We start from the raw sequence: 14018 nt of genomic DNA, 5'->3' as shown, positions 1-14018 counted from the left end.
AATGCAGATCAGCAGAATATGAGAAAATGTCAATTAAGCAATGAAAAAAGTGAAAATAAGTCTTCTCCTGTTCCCTTCCCCTGATTGTTATGTCATACTGGTGTGACCTGATGGGTTGAATATAGAAATTTGTAGTCAGAAGAAAGAAATTAATACATGTCACATATCAGTTCAACATAATTGAACAACTAGGCATCCAAGTCCCCTGTTGCAGGCAGGAAACCCTGGGATAATAATGCTGTACTGTCATCATCATACATTTGTTTTCAAAATTGTGTCCGTGTGTCTATTTAGGTCCCGGCTCTATGACTCAGGTGCATAACAACTGTTCAGTTTTGCCCTTGGTCTCTGATAAGGGTCAGTTAGGGGTCACCTGCAGAGCCTGTTCCCGTCCACGGTCCTGTGAATTGTACAGGCTACAGGTTTATGACATTTGGTCTAGATATAACCTCACAGTTAAGAGATAAAGTTTAACAAACATCTGCCGATTACTCATGATGTACAAAATGCACTATAATTCAGTCGATAGAGGAATAAAATAATCCCTGGAAACCCACAACTCAGTGCGGGGATGACAAGCACTCATCACTCCAACGCAAGCAGAGCATGGGGAGACCTAAGGAAACAGATGAAAGAGACTGTTAAGCAGGGGCGAGTTTGAACAGGACTCATGTGGAAGGGGCAATGGGGGCAAAGGGCAGGGCTGACTGGGGATTAGCAAAATTGTCCTGGATGATGTGACCTCTGAAAAAAGCTTCAAATTCCGTGTCGTGTTGAAGGGTAGAGATGAAGAGAAGGCTTTCTAGCAAGAAAGAGCCTTGTGAGTGAATGAAGTCGTTCAGGCTGGAAATTTGGTGGCTGTGATTGGAGACCAGGAAATGGCTTTGTAAACGATTAATTAAAATAAGAGCATTTTCTACTTTAGATTTAAGGTAGAGCAGATTCTAATTAAAGTTAGAAATATGTTTTTGATGAGTGGTAGGAAATAGCCTAGAAAGATAAAATTGTAGGAAAATTAAAATGTTTTTCAGAGCCGTGTTGCACCTCATTTGATAACAATGGCTAATTATTGAACATTTGAGAAGGTCAGGACTCACAGAACTGCATTTTTATGCTCCTTTGAATTTTATGCTCCTAGAATTCTAGGGGAGTGGTCATGCATCTTTGGGGGTCACAGGTCCTACAGTTCCACAGACTCTCACCTGTATCCGTTCCACTTCCAGAAAGGTTGCTGTTTGGAAGGCTCTTTCCCACTGGGCGAGGTCAGAGTCTAACTCCACAGAGAAGTAGAGGTCCTCCCCAGACTCGGACCGCACGGTGAAACACTGTTTCCGCCGGTCCAGCAGGTCACTGTCCTGATGAGAATCTGGAGTTACACAGGCTGCCACACACCAGTTCCACTCTGACAGGGCCACACCTGGATCAGTGCTGACCAGTGGGTGGCGGGGATGCTGCAGTGGCAAAGATTACACTCTATGACAGCACTAAGTCTTCATTCAAATGGTCACAGCAGACACTCTCCAGGCCTCAAAGTCTATAACGGAATCACTTCTTCTTTGAGTTGACACTGAGGCATGTCCATAAGATAGAAATTAGGGTTTCTGGCTTCATCTCTTACTAGCAAGGTAACTACCAAAGCACTGAATGCTTGAGATTCAATTCCTCACTGTACAGATGGATAACACACAATTTCTCTTTTTCCTTACAGAGCTGTGAAGATGATGAAATTAAGCAATACTTATTAATGTATTTGCAAATTGAAAGAGCTTCATAAGCATGGTCTCTTTTATTGAGTTGATTTCTATAACCCTTAAACTATCATGGGAATATTCTTCTCCATGAGATATGAAGAAACTGTGTCTAACACGTTTCAGAAATCTTATTGCTTCTTAAACAATACACATTTACCCTTTACTTATGTAACTGTATTTCATTAAGTCAAAAAGACTGACATGGCAATTTCTTGGTCTTACTAGAAGTTTTCAACTAATGTGTTCACACATCTGGATGTGTAGCAACTTCAGAGATGTTAAAAGGTAAAAAGGATGCAGCTAGGAACTGAGGAAAAATTGTAAAAGAGAAAGTTGGGGAAATGACTCAGAATACTATAAACCTGATTCCATACATCACAGAAAGAAAAGGATATTTATGTCTTATTCAGCCAATATGACCAATGTGGAAAAATAGCTTGCATTTTAAATTATATTAACTCAATAATTACATAACTTTGACTTTTTTGTGCTATATAGAAATACATGAAAAGTAGGTGAAGGTAATATACATGAATGTTAGTATTTCCATTTTTATAGCTATGGCAGATATCAAGATATTAAAATTACTTTTCTAGTAAAATGTCACTGAATACCTGCCAGAGTAACTATTTTCAAACTCATCTGGCCTTTAAATTATTACTCATATATTCACAGGTAAATCTCAGGATCTGAAAAGTAAAAATTTCAACTTCTGAAAAAAGTAACTGAAATAAATACTTACAACTATTATTTTTAAATTAATTTAAAAGAAAACTCAAGGCACTTTAGATATTAAAAAATCAATTACAATCAATCCAAGTGAACACGCTGTATAATGTAAGTCAATTCATTTTGGAGGATTTTAGTTGCCTCATCGGGGAAAAGAAGGAATAAAACTTTAAATTTGCTCCTTTTCCCTGGGAAACTGGAATCCCTGACATAAATGGACATAATGGCAAATTTCAGAGAAAACATGAAGCATATTCCTCAGATACAGTCTCTAAATTAATCTTTACAATAATCCATGAAAATAGGCTATAATCTCCCTTTCCCTGAAGAGGGAAATAGGTCTTGGATGTGTTGGTCCCCATTTTAGAAGCTGCTTGGCCCTAGTGATTCAGACCAGATCATTTGGGAGTCACTTAGCCCAAGTTCAGATGTCAGTTTTACCTCTTATTTCTGCTTCTCCTAGAATCAGTGCAGGTATTTCTTAAAAGAGGATGATATACCTGCCTGAAGTTCTTATAAAGATGAAATTAGTTGATATATTTATATATTGTTTAGAAAAGTGACGTGTATATTAAGTGCTCCATTAATCACTAATATCACACAGTATCATTATTATTTTTTTTTCACACATTATTATTATTAATCACAATATCACCATCACTAATATTGACTATTACTAAAAAACTGGATTGGATCAGACTCCAGGTCCAAATTACATTCCAGTACACACACACACACACACACACACACACAACACACACAAACCTGTGATACCACTTATGGTGGAATACAGGCTGTAGCAAGAGAGCCAGGAAGGCTCCTTTTCTAATAAAATTAACTAACAGTATTCACATTGAAAAAGAAACATGCTTGTCTGAATTTTTATTATGCAGGCAAGTTTGATCCTTGTGCCCTTCTTTAGGCATTGTGTGTGTGTGTGTGTGTGTGTGCGTGTGTGTGTGTGCATGTGTGTGTGCCCAGACGGGTATGTGAATCCTGTCCTAGCACATCACATATACTACAAAATGCTCTTACAGACATTAGCCATTATGAATTCTATTTCTGAGAAAATTAAGGCTTACAAAGATCAAGTGACTTAAACAGAAACATATTCTAAAAGTTCAGAGATCCTAGAATTAAAGGTAAAATGTGTTTAAAAAATATATACCTAAGGGAAAAGCAACAAATAACATATAAGGGAATCCACATAAGGTTAACAGCTGATCTTTCAGCAGAAACTCTGCGAGCCAGAAGGGAGTGGCAGGACATATTTAAAGTGATCAAAGGGAAAAAACCTACAACCAAGATTACTCTACCCAGCAAGGATCTCATTCAGATTCCACAGAGAAATGAAAACCTTTACAGACAAGCAAAAGCTAAGAGAATTCAGCACCACCAAACCAGCTTTACAACAACTGCTAAAGGAACTTTACTAGGCAGGAAACACCTGAGAAAAAAAGACCTACAATAACAAACCCAAGACAATTAAGAAAATGGTAATAGGAACATACATATCGATAATTACCTTAAATGTAAGTGGATTAAATGCTCCAAACAAAAGACATAGACTGGCTGAATGGATACAAAAGCAAGACCTGTATATATGCTGTCTACAAGCGACCACTGAAGACCTAGGGACACATACAGACTGAAAGTGAGGGTGGAGAAAGATATTCCATGCAAATGGAAATCAAAAGAAAGCTGGAGTAGCAATTATCATAACAGACAAAATTGACTTTAAAATAAAGATTATTACAAGAGACGAAGAAGAACTCTACATAATGATCAAGGGATCAATCCAAGAAGAGCATATAACAATTGTAAATATTTATGCACCCAAGATAGGAGCACCTCAATACCTAAAGCAAATGCTAACAGCCATAAAAGGGAAAATTGACAGTAACACAATAATTGTAGGGGACTTTAACACCACACTTTCACCAATGGACAGATCATCCAAAATGAAAATAAATAAGGAAACATAAGCTTTAAATGACACATTAAACAAGATGAATTTAATGGATATTTATAGGACATTCCATCCAAAAACAGCAGAATACACTTTCTTCTCAAGTGCTAGTGGAACATTTTCCAGGATAGATAATATCTTGGGTCACAAATCATGCCTTGGTAAAGTTAAGAAAATTGAAATCATATCAAGTATCTTTTTTGACCCCACCACTATAAGACTAGATATCAATTACAGGAAAATATTTGTAAAAAATACAAACACATGGAAGCTAAACAATACCCTACTAAATAACCAAGAGATCACTAAAGAAATCAAAGAGGATATCAAAAACTACCTAGAGACAAATGACGATGAAAACACGAAGACCCAAAACCTACAGGATACAGCAAAAGCAGTTCTAAGAAGGAAGTTTATAGCAATACAATCCTACCTCAAGAAACGACAAACATCTCAAATAAACAACCTAAACTTACACCTAAAGCAATTAGAGAAAGAAGAACAAAAAACCCCAAAGTTAGCAGAAGAAATCATAAAGAACAGATCAGAAATAAATGAAAAAGAAATGAAGGAAATGATAGCAAAGATCAAAAAAACTAAAAGGTGGTTCTTTGATAAGATAAACAAGATCGATAAACTATTAGCTAGACTCATCAAGGAAGAAAGGGATAAGACTCAAATCAACAGAATTAGAAATGAAAAAGGAGAAGTAATAACTGACACTGAAGAAATACAAAGGATCATGAGAGATTACTACAAGCAACTATATGCCAATAAAATGGACAACCTGGAAGAAATGGACACATTCTTAGAAAAGCACAACCTTCTAAGCCTGAACCAGGAAGAAATAGAAAATATATACAGACCAATCACAAGCACTGAAACTGAGACTGTGATTAAAAATCTTCCAACAAACAAAAGTCCAGGACCAGATGGCTTCATAGGCAAATTCTATCAAACATTTAGCGAAGAGCTAATACCCATCCTTCTCAAACTCTTCCAAAAAATAGCAGAGGGAGGAACATACCAAAACTCATTCTACAAGGCTAACATCCCCCTGATACCAAAACCAGACAGAGATGTCACAAAGAAAGAAACCTACAGGCCAATATCACTGATGAACATAGATGAAAAAAAACCTCAACAAAATACTAGCAAACAGAATCCAACAGCACATTAAAAGGATCATATATCATGATCAAATGGGGTTTATCCCAGGAAAGCAAGGATTCTTCAACATATGCAAATCAATCAATGTGATACACCATATTAACAAATTGAAGAATAAAAAACATGATCAACTCAATAGATGCAGAAAAAGCTTTTTACAAAATTCAACACCCATTTATGATAAAAGCCCTCCAGAAGGTAGGCATAGAGGGAAGTACCTCCACATAATAAAGGCCATATATAACAAACCCACAGGCAACATTGTTCTCAATGGTGAAAAACTGAAACCATTTCCACTAAGATCAGGGACAAGACAAGGTTGCCCACTCTCACCACTATTATTCAACATAGTTTTGGAAGTTTTAGCCATAGCAATCAGAGAATAAAAAGAAATAGAAGGAATCCAAATCAGAAAACAAGAAGTAAAACTGTCACTGTTTGAAGATGACATGATACTATACATAAAGGATCCTAAATATGCTACCAGAAAACTACTAGAATTAATCAATGAATTTGGTAAAGTACCAAGATACAAAATTAACAGACAGAAATCTCTTGCATTCCTATACACTAATGATGAAAAATATGAAACAGAAATTAAGGAAACACTCCCATCTACCACTGCAAGAAAAAGAATAAAATACCTAGGAATAAACCTACCTAAGGAGACAAAAAGCCTGTATGCAGAAAACTATAAGACACTGATGAAAGAAATTAAAGATGATACCAACAGATGGAGAGATATACCATATTCTTGGATTGGAAGAATCAGCATTGTGAAAATGACTACAGTACCCAAAGCAATCTACAGATTCAATGCAATCCCTATCAAACTATCAATGGCATTTTTCACAGAACTAGAACAAAACACTTCACAATTTGTATGGAAGCACAAAAGACCCTGAATAGCCAATGCAATCTTGAGAAAGAAAAATGGAGCAGGAGGAATCAGGCTCCCTGACTTCAGACTATACTACAAAGCTACAGTAATCAAGGCAGTATGGTACTGGCACAAAAACAGAAATATAGATCAATGGAATAGGATAGAAAGTCCAGAGATAAACCCACACACATATGGTCGCCTTATCTTTGATAAAGGAGGCAAGAATATACACTGGAGAAAAGACAGCATCTTCAATATGTGGTGCTGGGAAAACTGGACAGCTACATGTAAAAGAATGAAATTAGAACACTCCCTAACACCATACACAAAAATAAACTCAAAATGGATGAAAGACCTAAATGTAAGGCCAGGTACTATAAAACTCTTAGAGGAAAACATAGGCAGAACACTGTATGACATAAATCACAGCAAGATCCTTTTTGACCCACCTCCTAGAGAAATGGAAATAAAAACAAAAATAAACAAATGGGACCTAATGAAACTTACAAGCTTTTGCACAGCAAAGGAAACCATAAACAAGACGAAAAAAAACCCTCAGAATGGGAGAAATATTTGCAAGTGAAGCAACTGACAAAGGATTAATCTCCAAAATTTACAAGCAGCTCATTCAGCTCAATATCAAAAAAACAAACAACCCAATCCAAAAATGGGCAGAAGACCTAAATAGACATTTCTCCAAAGAAGATATACAGATTGCCAACAAACACATGAAAGGATGCTCAGCATCACTAACCATTAGGGAAATGCAAATCAAAACTACAATGAGATATCACCTCACACCAGTCAGAATGGCTATCATCAACAAATCTACAAACAATAAATGCTGGAGAGGGTGTGGGCAAAAGGGAACCCTCTTGCACTGTCGGTGGGACTGTAAATTGATACAGCCACTATGCAGAACAGTATGGAGGTTCCTTAAAAAAACTAAAAATAGAACTACCATACGACCCAGCAATCCCACTACTGGGCATATGCCCTGAGAAAACTATAATTCATAAAGAGTCATGTACCACAATGTTCACTGCAGCTCTCTTTACAAAAGCCAGGACCTGGATGCAACCTAAGTGTCCATCGACAGATGAATGGATAAAGAAGATGTGGCACATATATACAATGTAATATTACTCAACCATAAAAAGAAACGAAATTGTTATTTGTAGTGAGGTGGGTGGAGTGAGAGTCTGTCATACAGAGTGAAGTAAGTCAGAAAGAGAAAAACAAATACTGTATGCTAACACATATATATGGAATCAAAAAAAAAAAAAGAAAAAAGTTCTGACGAACTTAGGGGCAGGACAGGAATAAATACACAGATGTAGAGAACGGACTTGAGGACACAGGGAGGGGGAAGGGTAAGCTGGGACGAAGTGAGAGAGTGGCATGGACATATACACACTACCAAATGTAAAGTCGATCGCTAGTGGGAAGCAGCCACATAGCACAGGGAGATCAGCTTGGTGCTTTGTGACCACATAGAGGGGTGGGAGGGAGACGCAAGAGGGAGGGGATATGGGGCTATATGTATACGTATAGCTGATTCACTTTGTTATAAAGCAGAAACTAACACACCATTATAAAGCAATATACTCCAATAAAGATGTTAAAAAATATATACCTGCCATTCACAATTTTTTTTACTGTTGGCATTAGAACACATGTTCTAAGATTAGAATTCTTAGTTTCAGAAATCTATGGGGGGAGTGGCTCAGAAAAGTGAGTTTGGAATGCAATCCACCAGACCAGGCCCCTAAGAGAGTGATAGTTTAAGAGAATAACTTTCTCCCAAGCAGTGTCCCATCTGGCATGGAATTTACCTGATTCACACACAACTACATTAATCTCTGAGCAAAGCCAAGGCTGTTTGTCCAGGGCTCTAGGCGGGGGCTGTGGGATATACTGACCCAGCTGAGGCCCTGTCCTCTAACCCGCCCTCTGTCACAGCCTTGATAAGGATCCCTGTGTTTCAGTCTATCCACACAGCCTGGCTTACGCTCCTTCACTAGCTTAATATGTGCTAGATTTAGCTTTAGACAGGAAACAGAAGGGAAAACCCTACTTGAAAAAAAGAAGAGTTTCAGTAAAGCCAAGCAGGCCATGTGGAAAAATGCTGTGTACCTCCAATGGGAAAAGTGTTTTCTTATATGGTAATGCGTTTAAAAAGTATATGACATATAAACAAAATATAATTATTAAAAGAAACTTTTACCCTTGTATCTGCTTTGCGTTTTTGATTTCTAATTTAATATCCTTTAATCAGTTTTCATTATTGATTGATATCAGCATTTTCCCAAAGACATTATTATTGAAACCAATAGAAGCTTCACTACGATAAATTAGCATAACTAGCACCAGAAAAGCAAACAAACAAGAGACACATAAAACAATAACATTAATTTCTTACAATATTATTCAGGGTTGACTTTCAATATTGCCTATTGAGATTAATGGTTTTAGTTAACAGTTATAAGATTCATCTTTCAGATTTCAATCCTAATATTCTAGTTCTGAGGATAATTACATCACACTAAAAGAAAAACCCCTCAAATCCATGCTTTGAAATCCAAAGATCAGGTGGCGTTTAGGAGAACAGGCTGTCCAGTGCGGGGGGTCTGAGAAATGTACTAGTTGTTCCTACAGATGTGGACATTAAAGGGCCAGTAGGAATTGTGGCTGGTCATTTGGTCCTGCCTTTAAGAAATAATCCAAACACTCCCACCTGTAAGTATTTCCAAAGAATGAAACTCTAATTCTCAGCCTTTAATACTTGGTATGTGAAGACTGTTCTTCAATCACCTAATATTCCTTTCCTGAAAACAGGATCCCTCACACTGCAGCGTACACTAATTTATTCTTAATCTCTCTTCAGATGCGATTGAAAACAAGTGGTCACCACTTCTTAAAAAGTAACCTTTTGTATCCTTGAGGACAATTATCAAGCACATTTTGGCTTTCTCTCTATGAAACCAAGTGAAGCGAATTATTTTACCTTTCCTCAGGGGTACTGTGCCTTAGCTATTTAATGATCTTAGTATCTCTCCACTGAAACTTATCAACTTTTTCCTAATCCCTCGAGTAGTAAAAGATACCAGCTAGCCAGGATGGACTCGTCCGGATCTGACTAGCATGAGACATAAAGGGGGTTCCTTGTGTTACCTAAAATCACACCTCTGTTTATGTACCCCAGGATCCTGTTTGAGAGCCGTGTCTGTGGAGATTTAAAAAGGGAAGATAATTGTGAGAAGTGGTATCTGGCCAGCAAGCCTCTCATAAAATGTGTTCAATTAATCCTGCACATTTTGGCAGATGAAGGGGAGGTCTGGGGGCCAAACTGCCCAATTAGTACTCATGATATAGATGATATCATCTCCGGCCTGGATCCTGGGTCATTTTCTAAAGAACAGCTCAGGATAAAACTGAATGCTGTTTACATCCAGGACAATTGGACGCTGTCTTTTCGTCTCTTTTTTCTAGTGATATTTCTTTTTAAACAAATAATAATAACTTTCAACTGTGGAAACATTTGGGGGTGGTGTTCAAGACTTCACGTACCCCCTGCCACCTCAGAAAGTATTTTATCTTGGCCCAGTCCAGTGCCCATGGTGGGTGCTCAGCTGATGTTCACCCAGGAAAGTTCTGCACGCCTGCTGTGTGCCAAGCACTGCTGTGGTGTGTAGCCCAAGCACTGAGCACCTCTGTCTCATGGAGACTTGTTTTGAGCGGGGATGAGACAAATCAGAGAGCAAACAAGGAAATGCTTATTCCTAACAGGTCAGATGTTGGGAAAGCCTGTTAGCGCTTTGGGGGGCGCCAGCCCCAGGGGCCGTGCCATTTATACAGAATGATAAGAAAGGGCTCTTCAAGGAGGTGACATTTGAGGGCAGGCATGAAGGGAGAGAGTAAACTAGTATTCGGGATGTCTGGGAGGGCTGCCGTGAGGCAGCGCAGGACGGAGGAAGTGTGGCGGGCGGCGGGTGGCTGTGCAGAGGGTGGAGGGCCGGGCGCGTGTGGTGGTCCGGGCCACGCCCCCTGCAGGTGCCTCAAAACTCTGGATCTTGCTTTGCTTCGAACTGAACTCTAACGGGGGCAAGTTTTAAGGCAGGAAGATGCGTGAGAAACGGTAAGACTAACGCGGGGAGGCGCGAGGGTGATGGCGTCGTGGAGACGGGTGGGATGCATCTGCTGAGGTGCCAGGTGTGAGAGACAGACTGGAGGTCGGTGCCTGAGTTCTTGGACGTGAATGGCGGGTGGGTCAGGCCGCCGGCGAGGGGGTGTCTGGAGCGGGGGCACGTCCCCGGGGAGATGTGGGTCAGATACCCACATGGAGCGTCCAGTTGGCAATAAAGACATGAGGTGGGATGCAGGGCAGAGCTCTGAATAGGTTCATAATTATTGGTGTACAAATGGCATCGAAAACAATGCGATTGGCAATTGATTGGGAAGAAAGTGAGGTTCCATGAAGGGTCGTTAGCTGTACTGGATCCTTCTGAGTCACTTTTGGTCCTCGCCCATTTTTCTACCTAGTAGTACAACCATCAAAACATATTTCAAGGGCTTCCCTGGTGGCGCAGTGGATGAGAGTCCGCCTGCCCATGCAGGGGACATGGGTTCGTGCCCCGGTCCGGGAAGATCCCACATGCCGCGGAGCGGCTGGGCCCGTGAGCCGTGGCCGCTGAACCTGCGCGTCCGGAGCCTGTGCTCCGCAACGGGAGAGGCCGCGATAGTGAGAGGCCCGCGTACCGCAAAACAAAAACAAAAAAACCCAACATATTTCAAGAATAAGTTTCCTTTCATGCATACAAAAATAAGAGTATTGTCATTTTTATACATTTCTGTTGAATAGAAAATAGGTTATGTGGTTACATAAGTATATATTACAATGAATAATTTAAAACTATATAAAATGCTGCATACACTCACACATATATACACTAATGAAATATGCTTTAATATACATAACATTGTTGGAAAATAGACATTATAAAAATAATTGAGCACGGTACCACTCAGAGCCATCACTTATAGCTGGAATGAAAATACCCCTCTCTCCTTTTGTATGTAATTCTTTTCCATGACTGACTTTTAAAAACCTATATGCTTTATAATGTTCATTGACTCACTTTATGTTCCTACACAAATAAAATACAATCACAGGACGTTTATAACTGATTTTGCATAAATACAAAGCATACAGGTACTCTTCTGTCCAAAATAAGTTTAATTTCTGCAATCAAATTTGATGAAATCTTAGCTTACACGTTACAAGTGATCTATTGTACAGCATGTATTGTATTAGCTCCCGAATTATCAGATCAATTAATAAATACATTCTGTGTCAATTTATCTTTTGTTTAGATGGCTAGCTATGACTTCTGTGCATTTGAAAGCACTTCCCCAGAAAAACAGCAGTTTAGGGGAAAAGATAAACCAAACAGAATGACGCTTAAATATGTGTTGAATTTTATCATACTGTGTGTGCATATCCTGTCCTTAGGGTCCTTCGGACGGAAACCGAGCACAGATGGGAGGTCTCTCCACTGCAGGGCATCTGCCGTCAGGGGGACCGAGCCGGGTGGAGCTGTGAGCACGCGCCTTCAGTCTCCCTGCTGTGTTGCAGCCTTTGCTTCCATGTGACCAGGGCCTGGGGTGCTGCCCGCGAGGACCAGAGGTCAAACGGGAGGCTGGTGAACAAAGGGAGACAAGCCCGAGAGGCGGGCTGGGGGGCGTGGGCAGAAGTGGTGGACAGAGCGACTGCCGTCCTCTGCCCGTGTCCCCCTCTGCCTGCTCTCCCTTACCTTCCAGTGCGCGTGGGCCTCGAGCCTCGCCCAGCAGAGAGAAGGGCTGGCTCTGGAGCCTTGTAAGGGCAACACCTCACAGTCCGGTGAGGAAACTGAGTCTCTTTGCAGTGCTTGGAACAGAATCACGTAATTTTACACCGTGTGTTCACCAGCCTTCGTTCACCACCCTTTTGTCCCCAAGTCAAGAAGCCCAAAAAGCCCATTAAGAGCTGGTTATACCAGGATCCCTGACAGGATGCGCAAATTCTACGTGAGCACATCAGGAGAAGACTGTCGGGTTCACAGTGCTCGAATCGGTAGATTAAGCAAGTCCTTTTTTTTGTTTTAATTTATTTTATTTAATTAATTAATTTATTTTTGGCTGCGTTGGGTCTTCCTTGCTGCGCGCGGGCTTTCTCTACTTGCGTCGAGCGGGGGCTACTCTTCATTGCGGTGCGCGGGCTTCTCACTGCGGTGGCTTCTCTTGTTGCGGAGCACGGGCTCTAGGTGCGTGGGCTTCAGTAGTTGTGGCTCACGAGCTCAGTAGTTGTGGCTTGTGGGCTCTAGGGCACAGGCTCAGTAGTTGTGGTGCACGGGCTTAGTTGCTCTGTGGCATGTGGGATCTTCCTGGACCAGGGCTCGAACCCGTGTCCCCTGCATTGGCAGGCAGATTCTTAACCACTGCGCCACCAGGGAAGCCCCAGAATAAGCAAGTCTTTAAGATGAAATTGCCTGTTACACAAGCACCCCTTCTGCAGAAGTGGCCTGCATGCCTGCCCCCTCCTCCCTCTGGCGCACAGCTAAGCAGGTGGATGGGTGAGTTGTAGGAATTTCAATGATGGAGACGATTATATGCTCAAAGAAAGTCCCCTAATGGAGGGCAGTGGAGAAAGAAAAGCACCAGGGGTCAACCAGCCAGGCTTGCGTTCCCACCTCTGCTGCTGGCTGTGCAACAAGAGGTCCCGGGAATGACTCCTCAGAGGCTCCCACCGCCGAGACGGAGGCGTCCGTGCGTGGCTTCCACTTGGGACGTGGTACCAGAGAGATCTGCCATTGAATGATAGGTTTGTCTTTGGTCTCTGGGGCCTGAGTTCTCTTTCTGTGATGTGTGTGGTTGTCACAGAGCTGATACCACACCAGGGAAAGGTGACCTTGAAGAGTCACAGTGATCTCATCCCAGAGACGTGAGTCCAGTCACTTCATTTCCAGCACTTGCTCAAAAGACTGTCCTCTGATTCCAGGGACGGAAGGGACACATCATTCAATACTTATTTGGACTAAGGAAAAACACATCTAGCCCTTTACGTTTGCCAGAAGGCCGTATCATTCACGAAATGGGATGAAAGTAGAGGACCCACCTTGGAGGACGTGACCGATGCCACACATTTCAAGAGCAATTCAGAGACGGAAATCGCTAACATTTGTCCAGCGCTTATGAAATATCCTTTCTTAGCTTACTTCTTCAAACCAACAACCCAGAAGGTAGCTATAATTATAATTCCTGACACAATGGTGAGAATTCTGAAATAAAGATATAGCTAAGTAATTTATCAGGGATTTATTGCTGGGAATTATTAGGACCAGAAGTGAAGCCCAGGCAACCTGCTGCTGATTCTTGCTGTACACACGCCTGTGCTTTCCCTCAACCAACTAACCTGGTAATCACGTTAGTATGGTGTTTAGAAACTGAACAGAAACATGCGGTATGTGATGGATGGCTG

At 40.8% G+C, this 14018-nt stretch overlaps 1 protein-coding gene across 1 annotated transcript in view; it reads right to left on the bottom strand.

Moving 5' to 3' along the window:
- SNTG1 (syntrophin gamma 1) overlaps nt 1-14018 on the bottom strand; it is a 212999-nt gene that overhangs the window by 37262 nt on the left and 161719 nt on the right. The window contains exon 14 of the mRNA XM_007464017.1: nt 1203-1355. Coding sequence (XP_007464079.1) covers nt 1203-1355 — 153 coding nt within the window. The remainder of the gene's footprint in view (nt 1-1202; nt 1356-14018) is intronic.

The sequence above is a fragment of the Lipotes vexillifer genome, unplaced genomic scaffold (assembly GCF_000442215.2).
Source record: "Lipotes vexillifer unplaced genomic scaffold, Lipotes_vexillifer_v1.1 scaffold69, whole genome shotgun sequence".
Lineage (NCBI taxonomy): Eukaryota > Metazoa > Chordata > Mammalia > Artiodactyla > Lipotidae > Lipotes > Lipotes vexillifer.
The sequence above is the reverse complement of the archived record's forward strand: the minus strand, read 5'-3'. Positions and strand labels throughout refer to the sequence as shown.